General features: G+C 46.6%; 3 protein-coding genes across 6 annotated transcripts in view; 1 reads left to right on the forward strand and 2 right to left on the reverse strand.

Annotated features, from left to right (window-relative positions):
• LOC119402741 (uncharacterized) lies at nt 1-2215 on the reverse strand. The gene is made up of 2 exons (XM_037669825.2): nt 2074-2215; nt 1-259 (listed from the first exon to the last, which is right to left on the reverse strand). The coding sequence occupies exons 1-2, from the start codon at nt 2213-2215 to the stop codon at nt 84-86; spliced, it is 318 nt and encodes a 105-aa protein (XP_037525753.1). The 3' UTR covers nt 1-83.
• Nucleotides 2216-4156: 1941 nt separating this feature from the next.
• LOC119403228 (juvenile hormone acid O-methyltransferase) lies at nt 4157-13282 on the reverse strand. Its single transcript, XM_037670173.1, has 3 exons — nt 13273-13282; nt 4915-5007; nt 4157-4677 (listed from the first exon to the last, which is right to left on the reverse strand). The coding sequence occupies exons 1-3, from the start codon at nt 13280-13282 to the stop codon at nt 4157-4159; spliced, it is 624 nt and encodes a 207-aa protein (XP_037526101.1).
• Nucleotides 13283-14851: 1569 nt separating this feature from the next.
• LOC119401907 (venom metalloproteinase antarease-like TtrivMP_A) overlaps nt 14852-20970 on the forward strand; it is a 41428-nt gene continuing 35309 nt past the window's right edge. For all 4 annotated transcript variants that reach the window (XM_049418418.1, XM_049418421.1, XM_049418419.1 and 1 more), the window contains exons 1-2: nt 14852-14962; nt 19185-19345. In XM_049418418.1, the coding sequence (XP_049274375.1) occupies nt 14887-14962; nt 19185-19345 (237 nt within the window). In that variant the 5' untranslated portion in view covers nt 14852-14886. The remainder of the gene's footprint in view (nt 14963-19184; nt 19346-20970) is intronic.

Consider the following 20970-nt stretch of genomic DNA (forward strand, 5'->3'; position numbering starts at 1 on the left):
TTTCGAATCTTTATTTTTTGCTACTCTATACCACCAACCCGCGCAAACTGACCTGCTACACTGCTGCAGTGGGCTGCTGAGAATCAGTCAACGTTCCGCTTTTCAGTTTTCGATGCCTTGATTACGTAAACGCGGTAGCGGGCCCGATCGATATCCGGTGAGTGGAATTTCCGAACCTCGTGTGTCATGTCTGCATGGAACTGCTGCTTCTCCGCTTCGGACAGACCACCGTACAGCGGACTCTTAGCAACGTACATGTCTGCAATAGAGAAAGACAAAAGAACTACTTTTTCACGTGTCCGCGTCGATCGATTACTGCACAACATTCGCGCAATTACACCGGGAAGTAGAAGATACCTGTATTTACAGTTCGAACCCCTGAGAGAGGTATGGATTAATCCGTATTCTAAACACGGCTCCGTGTTTGAAACTTCGACGCACGAAGCACAGTGATATAATTTTCCAAGCCAAACCAAACGGGAAAACCAGTCGGAGCGTGCTTCTCGAATCCTCTGGTGTAGATTCACGGGACCAGCCAAACACTTGTAGTGTCATGGTTATGGAGTTGTAATTGTTGAAATGGCGCTTTCCTACCAGCCACTGAGTCTCATCGCAAGACCTTTGTGTGACAAACAATAGAAAAGAAGACGACGCACAAGCGAAACAACACACAAGATGACTGCTGATTTTCCTTAGACTCCTCTTGCGCTGTTTTTCGCATTTAGAAATGTGTGACCAACTAGCCCAACGTACCACACTTATGCACCACTTTTGTTTAGAATACAGCAGCCCTCGATCCCCTACCCACCCACACACACACTCTACCATCTTAGGTGTTGCAATAAATGCTCCAGCACCACACCATGCTGTTATCTTTCTTTAGATGTAGGCAGGTCGCCTTACTTGTGCACACCCATGCATCAATTTATTCAAGCGGAGGCATAGGCCAGTTACGTTTTGTCTTAAGCGAAGTGAAACTGCTAGAAGCACGACAATGTGCAGCGTGTTCTTTTACTTGCGCCATCTCCTACGTGCTGCTCCTGGCGCTCGCACTGCTCTAAGATGGTTTTATATTCATCCTATCTGCCTTGGGGTCCTCATTCTGTTCACAAAAGGCTGACCCACACAGCCCAGCCCCTGCCCTGAACGCTATAACGGAAAACTGCGTAATGTGCTTCAGCCTAACGAAGAAGCTATTCCTTACTCCCCTCGATTCAAACTGCATTTGCTCGTTTAGGTTGCTGAAAGCTTGGCAGCGCTCCTGCTCTTGGATTATTGGAGGTGCAAGTGAGGAACTGTGATCTGAGTGCTTCTTACTGTGAAATTTTGAACGTATCCCTTTCTCCTCGCACTTCCGTTTTCTTTCCTCTTCTCTGCAGGGTAGCCAACCACACTCACCCTGGTTAACTTACATCTTTAAATACCGTGACAAAGAGAACAACCTTGAGGAAAACATAATACACGGACACTCACGTCCAACCTTGTGTTTTTGTAGTCTTCCTTTAGTCTTCCTTTTATCAGACTCAGGTAGATAGATAGATAGATAGATAGATAGATAGATAGATAGATAGATAGATAGATAGATAGATAGATAGATAGATAGATAGATAGATAGATAGATAGATAGATAGATAGATAGATAGATAGATAGATAGAATAGATAGATAGATAGATAGATAGATAGATAGATAGATAGATAGATAGATAGATAGATAGATAGATAGATAGATAGATAGATAGATAGATAGATAGATAGATAGATAGATAGATAGATAGATAGATAGATAGATAGATAGATAGATAGATAGATAGATAGATAGATAGATAGATAGATAGATAGATAGATAGATAGATAGATAGATAGATAGATAGATAGATAGATAGATAGATAGATAGATAGATAGAAACAAATAAACAAACGGTCAAACTGCCTTTGGTTCCTAAAAGAGTGCATTTATATTCAGATCCGGTCTCAAAAATTGAGCTCTAATAAAGCTGGAAGCAGCAAGCGCGAAGTAATACTCTTCAATTGCGCCATAGACAAGAATGCCAAGTATCTGCACAGGAACGCACCAAGCATGCCTTGAAAGCTGTAGCTGTCAAAAATCGTGCACACCGGCAGCTCCAGGATGCTCGGAGAAAGTCCAGCCGCCGCTAAAAGTCCGGAAATGTATTCACGACGCTCGTCGTTGTTCATGTCTTGTGTTGTCGGCATCACTCGCTCCACGAGCTGCACAGTACAAAAAAAATCAACGAGACCGCTTCGCGGACACCGATGAAACAAGAAAGCTGGTTGCGTTCCCTTCGTCAGGCTAACGCACTTCTATGTTTTGGGAGTCTTTCAGATATGTTGTATCACTGCTCCTTATCAAACACTCTTTGTTAAGCTTTGTGTTGGTAGTATAGTTTTATCGCATCTTGACCATACCACTCTTATACACAGGTTTGCATAGAAGTCTTCGCTTAAGATGCTCCGATATCTTGTATCACTGCTCTTTATTAAACGCTCTTTGTTAAGCTTTGAGGCGGTAGTATAGCCACCACCTTTTACGACCGCAAAGTATCATGTGACAGTGGTGTGACTGTGGTAACGCGAACGCCATTTGTTGGCTAACTGTTGCCTTCTTCCTTTTAGGGGCAGTCGTGTATAGTGTGATTTACCCAATTTCTATGGCACATACGCATTTATGATGATGATAGTTTTCTGATAGGCCGCATATATTTCTGTGGCACATACCCGTTTGTTGGGCTAACCGTTTCCTCCATTTTTAGCGACCAGTGGCGAGTAGTAGGATTTACCCAATGTCTGTGGCGCACACCCGTTTATGATGCCCGCAAGTGTTACCACTGGTCCCAGACATGAAAGGCTCGACCAAAAACAGCGTCGCTGTTAAAAAAAGGAGGAATCAGCAAAAATACACGGGCACATGTTTTGAAGCAGTCGCTACCTCAACTTTTCCAACTGTTTCGTCTGAAATCGGCATGGTATTTGAATAGCACAATCATACGACAATGTTGGCTGTGTTACTTCAGTTACGCGAGAAGGTGAGAAAAGGGGGAGAGGTAGCAGAATATTATCTACCTGATCATAGGTGATAATAGTCGTAGCGAATAATGCGAACGCTGGCAAATGTGTGTCTGTCTACCTTTCTTGCTTGGCCGACAGCTATAGGATAGTTTCATTTCTGGTACGCGTTTGCCACACGTCACTTCAACATTGTAGTAGCATGCTTCGACACAAATAAGACGAATAAAATTACCACTGCGCGGTAAAATCTTTGCCTTGGAACATGATAAAAAGAATGGGGAGGGTCGAAGCATGTAGGGAAGGGTGTTTCAGTTCTACTAACGTGAAATCTGGGAAGGGGCGAAGCATGCAGCGTGCGCCGGTGTTTCCCATAGTAAAATCTTTACCCTTGACTGCTTTACGCGCCACCGGCCCACTAACGCACCATCACTTTGCAGATATGTTTCAAAAAGTGGTGCTTCAAATATATCATTTTACCGTAGAGATGCACGTTTGTCTCTGGTTTTAGATAAGAAACATGAGCGCCTTGGTAAATTTCGTCAGGGATTCTGACACCGCTGTTAAGCCAAACATAATGTTTAGGCAGTAACGAAAATCCTTTATTTCATAATATGCATATTATGGACCGGTGGCGAGGAGTGAAATTTACCCAATTTGAGACGCTACCCGTTTATGATGGACCGTGACGACGACATGACACGCCGACAAGGCGAGACCCTAAGGTGATTCGCCCCTAAAATACAAGGCGGCAGGAGATAACGTAGCAAACGCGATTACGTGTTCCCTTGTGCCGGGTTTTCTGCTGTGCGTGCCGTAATTTGCACGTAGTCTGCTCAGGAGCCCGTCGTCCTTAACTTAGCATCATAGCTCTCGCCACGTTCTCACCACTATGTCTACCCGAACACTGAGAAGCAGGTCATAACAAGTCATTCAGGCCATCTTTTTAGTTTTAACAGATGAGCTGGTTAAGCTTGAGCTTGGTCCGGTGGCGTTCGCAAAACTGCGCCTAGCTATGACGTCAAGGGTAGGCCATCAGCTTCACTGTTTCCGAAGTTGACCGTAATATCTTCCTCTCGCTCTCTATTTGCCATGACGTCAGCTAAACATAATCTCAACACTCACGTGGCGTTACTTGCCCCAACGCTCCATTTCGACCAGGCTTCGGTTGACGTCGAGCGCGTGCATAGAAGCGTGGAACACCAGGAGGCACTCGCCTCGAGGCTTAAGGAGCCTCGCAATGTTCTTCAGCGCCCTCGCTTGGTCGCGAACCCAGACGAGACAGTTGAAGGAGTACACTCGGTCGAAGAGTCCGTACTGGTCAACGAACTGCGTCACGTCCTCTTCGCTGGCGATGTCCAGCTGGGCGAACGCGAGTTTGTCGTGACGGAAGTGACGCTCGGCGTGTTCGACCATCTCGCCAGACAAGTCGACGCCGACAATGCGGCGGCACGGTAGACACAGAGGCAGAAGCAGGTCTTTCGTCATGTCCCCGATCCCGCAGCCCACGTCGAGAAACTGCTGCGTCTCGTCCGCATCCTTCGAGAACACCTTCTGGCAGAAGTCGAGCACCCATCGGCTCTGCAGCCTCGTGAGCTGTTTGTCTCCGACAAACTGCTCTGGCTTGAAGAAGTTGGCCGCGATGGAGTCGCCTGGAGAGATGGGTTGGACAGAAGTAGTGATGCATGAGGTTAAATGGAGGATAAACGCTAAATGTGCACTGTATCTCTAAGACTCCTTGTCCCTCTACTGGAGCTACCGCCACCAGGTGGGCCAAGGGAGCGGGCCGCGAGTAAGTGAGTGACATAATTTTATTGGATGTCCGGCGAGGAGGCGAACTCGTCGCGCACCTGGCTAGTCCCACTTCGGGACCGGCAGGTCCAGCCTACCTGCTAGGTCGCAGGCACGCCGGACAGCCAGGATCTGCTCGTCTAGAGCGGTGCTACGCAGAAGCTGGTTCCACTCATTCGTTCTTACATGCTCTGGGAGTGTGGGTTAACCACGTTAACCTCCAAGTTCACCACGAGGATCGAGCTCTCCGCTATTGGACAGAGTATATGAACCGTGAAGTGGTATAAAAATGAACAGAGACAATGGAGGAATAAACCGATAGAAAACCCAAAAAACAGCGCATAAGCAAGAAGTCTCAAACATTAAAGAAATTTAATATAATCAACTATGATTAGCAGCAAAAAACAAAACTCGTGATTAATTAATTAAATCCCACAGCCAGTTCCTTCCCTAGGCCTTGGGGACACTAGTTGTAGTAGACTTCCCATCCCTTTTATCAGGTCTGAGGAAAACATAGTACTACAGTTGGTAATAGAAAGAGACACCGAAGGACCTGCTAAAATTTTCTGTACTGTTGTTCAAATAGTTTAGGAGTAATGCACGCGCTTTCATGACGGTAGGTGATCTACACACCGGATTCGTGGAACTGGAACTGCGTGCACTCGTCGGGAAATAGTCAAAAACTTCGGTTCGACTATTTCTAAATCTCTCAACTGCGAATGCGAATGAATAGCCATCGTGATCAGGCTATGAAAGAAAATGGAATATTAAGCTGTTCACAGTTCCGTGCGTGACGTAAATATTTGCCCCAACATCATCCACGGCCTTGTCGCTAAGTGCCTTAAGCAATGATCGCCTCTCACTGCGCATTAACAGACTTCTCTGCGTGCCTACCTTTTATATCCGCGGTAGAGAGGGACATCAGGCGTGCTGTCTTCGGGTGACTATGGAAACCAATGTGCGGCAAGAAGTGCCGGAGAAATGGTAATGACTGTGGAGCAGTTGACTTACAGATGAACAGACTGACTGTTCAAGCCTCTGAAAGCGCGCCACTATGCCGCATTGTGTGTGCCTGCGTGCGGGAGTGTGTATGCGTGCGTGCGCGTGTGTGTGTTTAGTCAGTACAGGAAATGAATCCTTACGGAACTGGCGCAAGCCTATAAAACATGGCTTCTAAAAATGGAGCAACCGAAGTCATACAAAAAAGTTGTCATTCATTCGTCGTTCCTGCTATGTTCGTCCCTTTTTATACAGGTTCGCTAAACCTGCTGCGTGACTGCGAACCAAGCAGAGCGCACAGCATAAAAAACAGGTGCAGCACATCCTGTTGCGGTCCAGCGAGCAACAACACCGGATGCTACCCGTAAAGCAGTTTTAGTGCAGCATAGAAGTTCTAAGTATGCCTGCTGCGCAAGTCCGCTCTCCTGTTGAGTCGCCTTTCGTATATCTTTTTCTTGATAAGTCTTATAGTATTCCGGGCTTTTCTTTTGTACCAGAATCACGATATTATTACGAGGCGCAATTTTGCAATCCCGGTTTCTTCAATGTGCACCGCAATCAAAACACGCGCGTTTTCCTGCATTCCGCGTCCATCAATATCTCCGTGGCCGGGATTCGAACTTACATCCTCGAGTTCAGCAGCGCAACACCGTAGTCTCTAAGCTAACACATAAAAATTAGGCAGACAACCTAATCATCTGGTAGAGATTGAACGAAGGCAATGTCAAACTGTTTATTCTTAGAACACGATATAACTAAGCAATAGTACCTAGACTGTTCTACACCACATGGTAAACTAAACAGACCACAGGCTATCACATTGCGCATGCTTAAAACAGGATCGTGTTCAAACTTGGCTTTCATTCACTTCGTCAGTGCAGACGGCTTTAGTCCACACTGCCCGAGCTGTGGACAGAGAATGACTTGGATTGGCGCCTTCCGAGTAATCTGGGTGTCGCACGGACGGGGTCTGTGCAACGTGTATGGCCTCTAGGTCTTCCATTAAATGGCCCTCGTTTCCCTTGTGATCGTGCGTTAATTTGCGAATGGTCATCCTCTGTTCCGTTTTGGTGTTTGTCGGGTCTAGAAGGAATCTAAACAACTTCCACGTCTGGGAAGCGCGGAGTCGCCTGCCCATGTATCTGTTTCCAGTGTTGCCCGTTTAGTTGCCTGCAATATGCCTCAATGTCCTTGTTTAGTTGGGCGATCTTTTTCCTTGGCCTTCTTTGGTATCTACTTCCTCCATCTCGCTTAGAGCGATTCTTTCGCCTGCCATAGTTGCATAAGCTTACTGTCCAGCCTGTCGAGGGGAATCTCCGCCTCCACTACCTGTGTGGCCTGCCTGACGCTGCTTATTACGTTTGCACACCAGCTATTAATGTTCGATGTGGGCGGGGAAGTCGACTGTCGTCTTAGCTCCCTGAATTTGTCCCAGTCCACTAGGCGTTTCGTTCGATTGGATTCGTCGTTTTCGAGTTTTGAGTTTCGTCGTTTTCGCGCGGGATTTGCGTTACTAGAACTACGTGGTCACTACACAGATCGCCGAATGTGTTACGCCACGGATCTCCCGGGGCGTTTTTGATCATAGTGAGATCCGGCGTCGTGTCCCTTTGGACGCTCGTACCTATCTGTACGCGCGTGGGCATGGGTCTCAGTGATTAACATTAAGTGCTCGTTTTGTATACTCTGCCATAGATATTTACCTTTGGTAGAGGTTAAGCCGTAGCCCCAAGCGTCGTGTGGAGCGTTGAAGTCTCCTCCCATTAAAAACGGAGCGTCTCCCGCCACCTCGCCTGCAAGCGTTTATTCATTTTATTTTTCAACATACCTCCGCTCCCCCACTAGCGTTGCACAACTCGAGCTTGCACAATTTACGCACGGATCTTCTTAGAAACTTGCCATCTTAGGCTCTCACTCCTTGAGCTCGGATGATCCCATGTGAACCAGTGTAAACTTCTATGATTCATCCTAAGGACTACCTGTAGAGTTTCCAGGCTCCTCGATGATCATTAAATTATCTTCTTAACCAGATAACTACTACGACATGCTGGGCAAATTGAAGTGCCTGCAGTTCCGGTGGGTATTCTCCACCGTATCCACCAGTGATCTAGGGCCTTCTGACGGTACCTAAACTTTTCGCCGAATGCCCGTCGAGCAGTACGACTTCTTCAGGCTTCGTAGTTCTCATTGGTTCTCTCCTGAGACGTCAGCAATGAAAGTCTAACCAGAGCACTCACAGCACATATCTGACCGTCTTTACGCATCTAGGTCAGAGGTCTTGAATTCACAACTGCTTCTACCTCCAATAGTACCGTCTCAGCTTCTTCGCTGTTGAGCTTGCTCTTTCCAAGCACCTTGAGGAGCGAAGACTTGGCTGTTCGAAGACTTGGCTCTCCCTCTCCCTACATCCACCTCACCAAGATGCACGCGGCATAATAAACTTCCGCTCTATGCGACGGGTCAGTAGAAAAGACGGCAACGGAGAACTCTTCATGGTATTACTGCTGTTCCTTATGTCTTGTGATGCTCTTTTAAGTACACGAGTGTCAATGATTTCTGTCTTGTCCATCCCCTATAGTCCAGTAAGGCATTCGTATCTGCATCATAGTGCTTGCCACTCTACCGTGCAAAGCTCTGAAGTCTGCCTCAGGCATTGTCAAAGCCGCAAAAATATCACTTCGTGGTAGAATGAGCGGGTGCTATTCGTCGTGCGTAGTGTCGGTTCTTTCAAGTGGCTATTTCTGATCTTTCCAAGGCAGTGCCACGATGTATCTGTGCTTAGTAATTTTCCAAAGGTGATCAGATCGAATCAACAAGCTGATGCCGGTCTCTGTCTCCGCTTCAAGCAAATTCTTTTCGTCAGCTGTGATTTTGCCTTCAGACAACTACCTCATGAGGCGGCTATCAGCTGTCGGTGAAGGAATGTCGTGGCATATAACTGGGAGAACAACTCCCCTAACGACATGGATGTCAGAGCAGTGTTGGCTACGCAGAGGAACGTCTACAACTTTTCGTCTTTCCGCTGAAGTTGGGTATGCGCTGCCAAACTCGTTGAATGCAACCCGTGTCTCTCCCAGTACCTGCAACTTAAGTTTCACAGCGAGATCTTCCGTGACGAAAGATCACTGACTGCCTCCATCGAGAATCCCTCGGACGTATCTTGATCTATCAACTGAAGCAAGCTGTGTGACCGGGCTAGTTCGTCTTTTCGCGGTTTCGTGGTTTTTGCTTATTAATTCTTTTTGGTTCTTGGTTCCCTCTCCATGCCTGCCGTCATGCGCAATTCAAATGAGCGGCGATCACGTGTGCCTACTTGTTCTCGTTTTTCTATGTTTGTGTTAATAAATTTCAGTTGAAGTCAGCGCTAGTCCTCGTCGTTTCCTCGTCCTTTGTGTATTACACGCGCTGTTCACGTCAACTTGATCTATCGTTTTTTTATGACAAAGGCGAGAAAGGTCTGAAGGTACACTTTGCGGTCATTTTTCTCGCAACAGTTTGAAGGATCTTTGTCTCACAGCGTACGCATGTGATTAGACCATTCCGACTGCGCTAGCGGAAGCCTCCACCGGTCTAGCAGTTTTTGTTGTCGTGTTCTTTGTGTAGTGAGGATCGCACATACTTGATGCATGCCTTCAGTGACAACTTGAACAGGTGAGTCTGACTCGGCGAGACTGTGCCTGGTGACCACGCGACGTACATCTATAGCAGCGGCTGTCTTTAGCCAGCTTCTCTTAGCAAGAAGAGAAAGGTTGACGTCGCAGGCGCGTGTTCAGTGCTCCTTCTATATAGAAAAGAAACACTCGCTCCAGGTGTATGATGCACCGTGCAGTACATAAACGGTGCTGCTGTCTCGAGCTCTGAAAACTGAGAGCGTGGTCATTGACAGGTCGTTGTGAGAATGTCTTACACTGCTCCCGGCTTTCCAATTCGATGCGTACGAACATGGGCAGCTATTTTAACTCCGATTCCGATGTTGCAGCTGCCAATGCTGGCTCCGAGGCGTCTGTGTCAAATCCACGTTGTCTTAAGGTCTGGCCTCGGTTTAATCGTCTATATACCAGAGCGATCTCGTATGGCAAAGCCGCTAGCGGAATATCGATCAGCATCGCCGAAAAAGTGACCGTTGGTTCGTTAAGCGCAGTCAGACATCGGATGTTGAGCTACACAGCATCATAAAGTTGCCTGAGGCCTCAGACGTCGCTTCCCGACTTTAGATGAGTGAAATTGCGAAGCGCTGACAGGTGCTGTTTCACTATTCCGATCTACGAACCGTTGTTTGAGTAGATACGGCGTCTGCCTAACATGCTTCGGAAACGGGAAACTCAGAAATCGCCGCTGCCGCTTTACCCACAAGGTAATGCCGTAGGTAGAAAAACTTCGTCGTCGTCGATAAGGCGTCGTTATTATGAACAGTCTTCTCGAACTGCTCTCAGAAAGCTGACCACTCGTGAATATTGCCTCTAAATGTTGGCAAGTCAGGATTTTGGCAGTTTCGGGCCAATTCTGGTCAGAGCGCCAGGAACTTCTGGAGCAGTCGTGGCTGTACTGTCTACGCGTCCCAAAACGGCGATTTTGTAGCGAATGTCGGAAAGCATGCTGATGGCTTGGTCGTTATAGTCTATAGATCGTTATAGTTTATAGGTTATAGATCCGCGAAGGAACCAGATGAACAGCCGTTCTTTTTTCCCTGCTATACTATGGTACATAGCCACTCTGGGGGATTAGCCAAGAATTCGTTGTTTAAAATTTAGAAGATAATTTTAAAAATCAAGAATGATAAAAATATAAAAATAGAATAATAGGTAACGTATGAAAAAGACGCCAGGCCTGCGCTAAAACCGCAGCACAGTCACAGCGAAAGCTGGAAGAGCGGCGTTTCTAGAGCCCGTTAAGCTCTCTTGGGGCTACAATACAAGTACACTAGAAAGGTACCCACTACGCCATAAATCAACATTTTTGTGAAGTTTGGAAGCACCTACTAAGCCATTATTCTTCATTCTGCGGAGAAGCGAGGCACCAGCTACACCTCTGTAAGGCATTATGTGCACTTTGTTCACGCGACGACTGGTGACGATGAAGGATTATGGCTCAGGCCTTTGTAATGGGTTGGAATCTTTAAACGGCCCACCAGTTATGTAATTTGCATTGGGTGACGCCCGGTCGCTATTTCCCTCTCCCGTCATGCTGTATAACATACGTTGACTTGGGAAAGAGACGGGGGGGGGGCGAAGAACTTTACTGAGACCCCGAGGAAATGGATCATGCGCTTATGGGCTTCCTTGGCAAACAATACAAGTGCCCTTGCGAGGAACCCACTACGCTATAAATCATTGTAATTTTACTGAGACCCAGAGGAAGTGGATCATGCGCTTATGGGCTTCTTTGGCAACCAATACAAGTGCACTTGCGAGGAACCCACTACGCTATAAATCATTGTAATTTTTGAGAAGTAGGGCAGCAGGCACTCTGCCATTTTTCGTCATTCTACGGAGAGCGTTGGTACCTGCTCAACCCATGTAAGGCATTATGCGCACTTTGTTGATGCTGTGCCTGATGACGATGAAGAATTATGGCAGGGTCCTTTGTAATGGGTTGGAAGCATTCAACAACCTACTCGTTGCGCAATTCGCATTGTGTGACGCCTGGTTACAGAATTCGCGTTGTGCGACGCTTGGTGCTTATTTTACTCTTCTACCACGCTATATTGCATATGTTAATGTGGTTCCTTCCCGACATGAAGCCTGTATAGGACCTTTTAGCAAAGCGGTTTCAAGCACCGGCATGGCTCAGAGGTTGAATACTGGGCTCCCACGCAGAGGGCCCGGGTTCGAACCTCGTTCCATCCTGGAATTTTTTCTTATTTAGTTTTTTCTTATTTCGAGCGATACTGGTTACGGACACCGGCGGCGGCGGCGGCGGACAACTACGGCGCCAAAAACGGCCGGTGAAATGATCTCATAACAGCTTTCGCTGTAATAAATACTGCAAGGACCGTGCGGTTTCTCTGGTCGACCAGACTGCCGTAATAACCTGATGAGAACAATTTCGAATAGATTTGTTAGATATTATTGCATTTTTTATTGACTTGAGGAATATTACAGCGAAAGCTGTTATGAGATCATTTCACCGGCCGTTTTTGGCGCCGTAGTTGTCCGCCGCCGCCGCCGCCGCCGCCGGTGTCCGTAACCAGTATCGCTCGAAATAAGAAAAAAAAAACGAAATAAGAAAAAAACTCCAGGATGGAACGAGGTTCGAACCTGGGCCCTCTGCGTGGGAGCCCAGTATTCAACCTCTGAGCCATGCCGGTGCTTGAAACTGCTTTGCAAAAAGGTCCTATACAGGCTTCATGTCGGAAAGGAACCACATTAGCATATGCAATATAGCGTGGTAGAAGAGTAAAATAAGCACCAAGCGTCGCACAACGCGAATTCTGTAACCAGGCGTCACACAATGCGAATTGCGCAACGAGTAGATTGTTGAATGCTTCCAACCCATTACAAAGGACTCTGCCATAATTCTTCATCGTCATCAGGCACAGCATCAACAAAGTGCGCATAATGCCTTACATGCGTATAGCAGGTACCAACGCTCTCCGTAGAATGACGAAAAATGGCACAGTGCCTGCTGCCCTACTTCTAAAAAATTACAATGATTTATAGCGTAGTGGGTTCCTCGCAAGTGCACTTGTATTGGTTGCCAAGGGAGCCCATAAGCGCATGATCCATTTCCTCGGGGTCTCAGTAAAGTTCTTCACCCCCCCCCCCCCCTCGTCTCTCTCGCACGTCAACGTATTTTATACAGCATGACGGGAGGAGAGGGAAATAGCGACCGGGCGTCACCCAATGCAAATTACATAACTGGTGAGCCGTTTAAAGATTCCAACCCATTACAAAGGGCTGAGCCATAATTCTTCATCGTCATCAGTCGTCGCGTCAACAAAGTGCACATGATGCCTTACTGACGTGTAGCTGGTGCCTCGCTTCTCCGCAGAATGACGAATAATGGCTTAGTAGGTGCTTCCCAACTTCACAAAAATTGTGATTTATGGCGTAGTGGGTACCTTTCTAGTGTACTTGATTTGTAGCCCCAAGAGAGCTTAACGGGCTCTAGAAACGCTGCTCTTCCAGCTTTCGCTGTCACTGTGCTGCGGTTTCAGCGCAGGCCTGGCGTTTTTTTTTTGTTGGAGTCAGAGTTATAATTGGTGTACGTATCGTAGCTTGAAATAAATTACACACCGCATTCTAAACCAGAGGCACCGTAGCTTAGTACAATTTCTGCCGTTAAGCTTCAGCCTGACATTGAAAGCGGAGTGATGAGAAGACGTTTTCTGCTAAGTGGATACCTGAGAGACAAAAAATAATGGTCCATATAGCCGTTCTTTGTTTGTTTGTTTGTTTGTTTGTTTGTTTTTTGTTTGTTTGTTTGTTTGTTTGTTTGTTCAAAATTACGGCACTTACCCACGTTCATTGTCCCAACTTCTTCTCCTTCTTATGCGCAATGCTCGCCTGCACGCGTTCATTCCTTTCCTTTTTCAATACCTGTTTAGCCTTTTTGCGAAGCAATTTAATGCACCGGCGCGGCTCAGTCACAGAATACTCAACTGCCTCGCATAGGGCCTGGATTTAGGTGCCATCCCATCCCGGTATCTTTTTTTTTTTCGTATTTCATTTTTTTTTTCTTATTTTGCGTGATAGAGGTTACGGACACCGGCGGCGCCGGAGGAGGAGGTTTTTTGCGTACGACGCCGCCGTCGTTGCCGCTACCAAGATCTCTAACTCATTGAAAACTTCGATTGAAAAGTGCATACTATTCAACAGCATACCGTATGCTCATGTCATGCATGAAGGGGCAGCGTTGCACCTGCCTCCACCACTTACACTGCCCGCGCGTAGCGGGCGGTCTCTTGGCTGTGGCAACTGCTCACCTCCTCGAAATGCAATCTCTAGACTCCATACACTCAGCGAACGCACCACGGAGACTCGAAAGTCGTTGCATCTAGTGACGTCGCCTATCCCGTGCTAGTCCCGTAAAAAAATCTCCCAGAGGTGACAGTGCCGCCATAAGCAACCGCCTCGAAAAACCGCCTCTGAATTCTGCACTAAGCTTAGCTTGCATTTCGCATGCCTTCCGATTTACGCCGAAAATCTCTCAGCGTTCACTGTAGCAGCGCTACTAAGAAAGTCTAGGAAGCCTCACTACCAGTCGTCTAATTGACTTTCCTTATGGCATTATGTTTTCTACGGATATTTCCCGATGGTCTTAACCACTTTGTTCTTGGCATTATTGGTAAATGTGATATGCACTCTTTAGCCCTTTTGAAGACGCTGTATCAGAGATGAAACGTCAACTTGATTAATTCCAATGTCTGAATGGAGTGTATCATAAACCTACGAACTAGTTGAACCAAATGTATAAATCTAGGTTTGTGTCGACACTTCCACAACGCGAAGAATGCGAGCAATGCTCTCCTGACTACCGCACGCGCCTTTCACAAATATCGCCGACTACGATCACGTAGTGTTATTTTAGCGCAAAAAACGACACCACAAGAAAGAAGACAGAACACAGCGCTACTCTCAACTGACCTCAGTTGAGAGTAGCGCTGTGTTTTGTCTTCTTTCTTGCGGTGTCGTTTTTTTTGCGCTAAAATAGCACTATGGATTCTCACCAACGCATTCTGTAGAATCACGTGCACAGCTCGAGCAATTGGAGTGTGTAGAAACAAAAGAAGTGGCACTTGTAGAACTAGAGCAGCACTGGGGTCAAAAGCTGAACTATTCAGAATGTAAAAAAAGGTAGGTTGTATCGCTAACTGTTGTCATTTTCAAAACACAATGGCCGCAGTTGTTTAAACCATACTTAGTGGCTGCAGCGCTCGTGGCTTTTAGTCGCTGATGTGCTTCTTTTATAACTGTAAAATTTCTATAGCTCTAAAAGTATAAATGACTAATTTTCAGTGCCCGCCCCGCCATACGTAACTACGTATGCCGGGGGCGGGAACATCAAATTAGTAATTCAATATACTCTATATATAACAATTTTCCGAGTCCCAAGACAAAACACAGTGTAAGATGGGTATTTCTAGACAAGAAATAGTTGTCTCCGGTACCCTTTTGTTCGCTCTGCTTTGGACAACACCTCATGCAGGCAAGATTGATTTTGTCCTTTGACTTGTCTGCCTCCGCGAAATATTGCATTAACTGGTGTACACTTAAACACAATTGGAGACTATTCAACTCATAAATTTGAGCTATTTTAGTGGTAGCTGAACTTGTACATCTCAACAAGCGCAAAGCAACAAACACAGAATGAAGATACACGTAAACAGGACGGCCGCTAGTCCTGTTGTTTTTTTGCACTTCTTAAGATGCACAAGTTCATAATTGGATGCCCCAATTATGTTTAATCATCGCATAACAAGGCAGATTCCTCGTTGCTCTTGCTTCAACATATGATATTTCATTTTAGGTTTAATGAATTGCATGTAAATGACCGTGAGCGATCGTTGATGGCTAATGTTTCATTAACAGACGAGCAATATAATAGAGCATAAGCTACGTTAAGGGTAAAGCCGCGTCGCCTAACTTGTGGCGTTAAGGGACCGGTGAGCACTTTTTGAACACAATGTGCTCGCGGTTTAAACGAAGTAATTTCACACAGAAACAAAAGAGCAAACATTTTGTTTCCATCGGTTTCTGTCATGCGTCACTATTGAAGTCTGGAACTGATAATCTATATGCCTGTCGCTTCTGTTAATGCGCAGTAGTGCGCAATGACGTGTGGGCATATACACTTATCACTTATTTCGTAATTACGGTTGCACATTCATCAGTGAATATAGGCGTGTATCTATCCTATTTTTCTCCTTTCGAACGGTCAACTCGAGCGCTTGAGACAGTTCGTTATAAAATATAATTATACAATTACAATTATTATGTTATACAATAAATAAAATTATTCTATTATCATGCTCCAAATTAAATTTAACACCATGGACTCGATGTCGTTTGACGCGTCTTCTTCGAGCACTAATATTAGACAGTGTGATGGCCCCCTTGCGGGCATTACCGAGCTTTGAACGCCGTTACTACTCCGCGTCAATATCCCCTTCCCAACATATATGATCTCGCTCTCGTCTCACGGGATTCGAAATATACAGCAAGGTTTGCCACGCGCGTTTACTATATTATGTTGGTGTATTCGGGTTTCACCCACAAAAACTGTCGGCATCGCTAGGCGCAGACCGCGCCGCAATGCTTCAGAAGATTCGCAATCGTTTGAGATCGTTCTGTTAAAGGGGCTTTGCAACACCTTTCTTAGTTATATTGGAATAGTCTCATTATTGACGTATGACTCTTCACGAGTCATATGCCGCAAAACTTTTTCGAATCCGTCAAGTCTAAGTGGTGTTACCAAATTATAGAGATCACGTTCCGCAGCTTTCTCCCTCCACTCAACGCAGCGAGCGCGCGGAAAGCTGCGCGCGGCGTGAAGGGAGGGAGGGCGGAAGTGCGAGGAGGCGACGTCAGCGCCGGCGGCATTTTTTTTTTCATTTTTTTCTCTCTGGCGTCTCGGCGCAACCACGTGGTCTGTGGCGCCACTTCGGGTCGCCTCGCGCGGTCGTCCTCGAGCGGCGGAGCCCATGGCACCGTGTATCGCGCGTGCTTGTAAACTGCGAGTCGGTTTGGTAATGTTGGGTGTGCACCTCGAACTGCCGTAGTGTTTTCATCGTTCTGCCAACCATGGACGCAAACTTGCGTGCGCGTTTGGAACGAATGACAGCTGAGATGGGTTTCGACCCACACTCCGATACACCGCCTCGTCGCACTGCTCGCGCTTGAATTGTATTCAACACGGCAAAGCTGCGTGCACCCTTCTCCCAGTGGCGGTAGTTCGATGCTGTTTGCTCTTTGAACGCGGGCGCACAGCGAGTGCGGGCTGACAACAAAGAACTACAGTCTAGAAGAAAGGATCGCGGGGCATCGGGCCGGCGCGGACCCATCCCCCGGCTGTCTGCAGCTACCGTGAAAATGCGAGTCTGCTTGGTTGCTGTGTCGCGGTTTCTCGGGAACCTGAGATTACGGGGAGGATACGCCGAGGTACGGCTCGATGACATACTGAACAGACAGCGAACGGGACTCTCGCCATACAGCGAACACAGGTATCCTAAGCTAGCCGGCGCCAGCATTGTTATCGGATAAATGCTGCACCGCTGCCTCGGTCGGTTGTGAGAACGTGCCGACGATGCAGTTTCCAGCTGACGAGGCAACACTCGAACGGCTGCCACTCTCAACGGCAACCGGCCATGGTCAAAAGCACAGAAATATTCATGATTTCGGCACTGCACATGGTGAAGAAAACGCAACCACGCAACTACGAGCAGACGAGCTGTCGGTGAGACCAGGAGTGCTAATATTAATGTTTGTTCGGTGTTTTAACGGCATAACACAATATAAACATGCATATTATCTACTTATTGAACTTAAAATTAACGATTAAGGTAATAATGAGGGTGTTATCGTGATTATAACATCAGCCAATGGTGGAACTGCCGACAATCGCGTCATATATTGCGGACTAATACATCATTTGTCGAGAGAAGAGGGAGCGATTTTCAGCTGACTTTGAGAATTTATTGTAAAATCCAGGCTGCTCGCTTCGCTCTAATATTTGGCTCGCGTGTTCTCGGGAGCCTCGACTACCGATTGGCAGCGCTTTTTGACCCTGCTCAAAAAGTGTTGCAGGGCCCCTTTAAGATTACGCGCAGGACTCGAATAGTCAAGCTTAGTCGAGAGCTCAGACAAGCACCGGCGATAACGCTGGAAGGGTCGATGACTGATGTATAATAAAAAACGACGCGTTCCGCCGATTATCAAATTACTCGACGGCCCACGACTGTTCTCGCCTCTATCGGTGTACAGCGTGAATTGCTTGTACACCGAGTTTTCATTTTCAGGGCGCAAGTTCGCGCAGTAAAGAGTTACGCATTTTTCAGTCTCGCTGCAACCGTCTTCACCGACTGAACCACGTGACAATATATTTAATGACCGCGTACTACCAAATTCATGTCGAACCCAGTGACATTCCGAAGACAATAATCGCTACTATATTTGGCCTGTTTGAGTTCGGCACGTATGCCTTGCTTCTTGAAGGATTCGTCGCAAAGGTTTCAGAGGTTCATGAGCGAGGTTACGTGCGGATCGCCTTAAACTTCGTCTGCCTTGAAGACATGCTCTTTGCCAAGAAAGATCAAAGCCCAACGACTGCAAGGCGAACCGGCTTTGAGAGGTGTGGGAAGAATTTCCTAATAAACCGCTCCAAGAACGCATACGTCGCTCTATGGCTAAATGATTATTCTGGGAACAAAAGAAAGAACCGGCGGACGTCCGCTGTGCACTTTCAAAGAGCGCTTTCGTAAACTTTTGTTACTGGAAAATACTTAGACTGTATTTTCTTTTGAATCTCAGTTCCTAGAAATTCAGGGTTGGCTGTTTCTAAGCGGACTCGTCGTGATAGCCATTGTGATAGCCGTTGTGACCTAGAGTGATATTTCATGAACTTAGACACTGCTTGTGACGATCTCACTGGGAAACCTACACCTGCGTTTTTTGGTACGCGGCCAGAAGACGGTCGTGCCTGTCCAGCCATCTGTTTTACTACTGGTTTTGTCAAGCGCGAGCCTCGTCGAACGCGTTAGTGGCCGTAAACGCTCATTGTGGTGAGTCACGTGGTCTGTGTGACGTTGGTTACCCTTACTCAACGTCACTGAAAGCTCATGTGATACTGCTGGCGAAATTATTAAAAGAAGAAACCACGTGGTTGGTGTTCTGTGGCATACAACTGCTCGGAACACGTTTGCGAATACAGCTGCGTTAAAGTGGCCCCCAGGAAGCTGTGCGTATTGCCAAAACTTGAGTTATCATCCAAGAATTTGGCGCCTGGACTCCTTCAAATGTGTACATCATTTGAGACACGACGAGAAGCACTGTGAGAGTTTTGAATTCCGCATATCTATCCGTGCCTGTAGAGCAATAAAACTCTACCAATATTGTGTTGTGTAGACCTCATGAGACATGTATGTTTCGTTATGCGAACCCGAGCGAACAGATCGATCCACAAAATAATTACATTAGTTCGTTTTACTGCCCTCGCCTGGAACTTTGGTTCAGGTATCCCTTGAGGGATTTGCTTCATATCAATCGTATCAGCTTCTACAATATCATGCTGAGGCTAACGTTGACCTGTAAGTATTGCAAATATATACTCTTGCGTTCGATCTAAGGGTCGTAGCATAGGATTTAATTTACCTATTTGTCATTTCAGCATTTCCAAATGATACTCACTATTTATGATCTTGCTTTCCTTTCAGAAACCCTAGTGTACCCAAGGCTTCTCGAAAGCAGGACTGACGACGTCGACTTCTTGCTGCACGTCCGTGCGGGCCTCACTCTTAACCTTCGCAAGAGTTCAATACTTGCAAAAGACTTCGTCATTACATCATCCACTGACGCTGGAACAGACAACGTGGTCGTAAGTTTCGGAGAACCAAGTGCTTAGCGTATCGAAAATGTATTGTTTCAACGCGATTTCAATGAACAGCTGTGTCGCAAAAATTCCGGGGTCAGCGTCGAGGTCAGCATCCTTTGTTGTGAGTGAAAAATCGAGCGTTTTCCATGGGCGAAAATTGAGGTGGATGCAAATAATAATTAAGGGTTCCAGCCCGAGTCACACCCAGGCCTTCGGCGTGGCAGTCATTACCACAGACCCCCGCCGGGGCTTCAAAATGTTCCGGCGAGAAACCCTATACAGGGTGAACATTGAAAGGAACACAGTGCAAAAAAAATACGGGTGCAAGGAAGGCGACGCACACACAACGCTGACTTACAACAAATTATTCACAGGATCGAAAGGATTAGCATATACACATATGCCACTGACATGCGCCGCAACCAGGAAAAAGGACGAATAAGTTTTTCCTGATGTTGTGCGTAGTAGAAGCAATACTGCGCACAATGGTATGTCATTCATGGCCTCTTCAGACATACTGTTGTGCGCACACTGCTGTTGCGCACACATACTGTTGTGCGCACACTCACTTGTATGCGCATGATGTGTATGCGCATAACATTGTGCTCATAATGACACACCATTGTGCGCAGTATTGCTTGTACTATGCACAACATCAGGAAAAACTTGTTCGTCATTTTTTCTGGTTGTGGCGCGTGTCAGTGGCATATGTGTATATGTACATCCTTTCTATCCTGCGAATAAAGTGTTGTAAGTCAACGCTGTGTGTGGGTCGTCTTCCTTGCACCCGACTTATTTTGCGCTGTGTTCCCTCCGATGTTTCACGAAGAAGACCAGGCTTCGACGCTAAGCCTCTACAGGCGTCATATAGCGTGAGGAGTGGCATGAACTCTTGTAATATTGCGTGGCATAAACGTAGGCTCGCACCACGCATCGCACGATATCAACTTCACAGCGAGTGAGTGGTCTAAAACCCCTTCCGTTACAAAGCGCTCAGGCAAGGCAATCCTAAGCAGCAGCAACAGCATTTGAAAAGTATGCAGCTGTATAATTGCTTTCCGATTCTGTGACAGTACTGTTCGTCTAAAAGAACAGCGGAAGGCATAACGATACTTTCTTGTAGGCATTCATCGTCTCAGTAAGGTCAGCATTTTGATATTGGCCTTTACTAGTCAAGCACTCCACTGAACTCTTTTTTTTTCAAGAGGAAGACCTTTGCAAGCAGTAGAATAACCATCGCTTCACCGGGTCTTCTCTAGCAGTCGCATAAAGGGTGCTATCGTCAAGGCTTGTCGCAGTAGAGGCATGAGGTCAATTTGCTGTCTTTGCTTAGACAAAACCGCATTTCTTATCTCTTGGTAGTTCTTTTCGCTCTTATGTTTTCCTTCATATGTTATCAGTGACGGCACCAGCAAGGAAATAAACAATTTATTGGCACAGTTGCAAAACGCAGAATCACTTGAATAAGCCGCATTAGGCGTACATGGGCACCTTGGCTGGAATTTTCGATTTCAAACAACATACTTGGGCAGCGGGGAAATGATCTTTGCAGCACCAATAACTCCCTAAACATTTGGCCATGACTCCGCTACCGTGCGAACATTAAAGGGGGAAAATGTCAACCGCCA

Source organism: Rhipicephalus sanguineus, chromosome 8 (assembly GCF_013339695.2).
Source record: "Rhipicephalus sanguineus isolate Rsan-2018 chromosome 8, BIME_Rsan_1.4, whole genome shotgun sequence".
Classification (NCBI taxonomy): Eukaryota; Metazoa; Arthropoda; class Arachnida; order Ixodida; family Ixodidae; genus Rhipicephalus; species Rhipicephalus sanguineus.

Coding starts and splice junctions, on each gene's coding strand:
- LOC119402741 (XM_037669825.2), bottom strand. CDS start 2,215: ATGCCGACAACACAAGACATGAACAACGACGAGCGTCGTGAATACATT. Junction 260..2,073: donor CAGCTTTCAAGGCATGCTTG/GTGCGTTCCTGT, acceptor TCTCTATTGCAG/ACATGTACGTTGCTAAGAGT.
- LOC119403228 (XM_037670173.1), bottom strand. Junction 4,678..4,914: donor GCGTGCCTGCGACCTAGCAG/GTAGGCTGGACC, acceptor CCATCTCTCCAG/GCGACTCCATCGCGGCCAAC.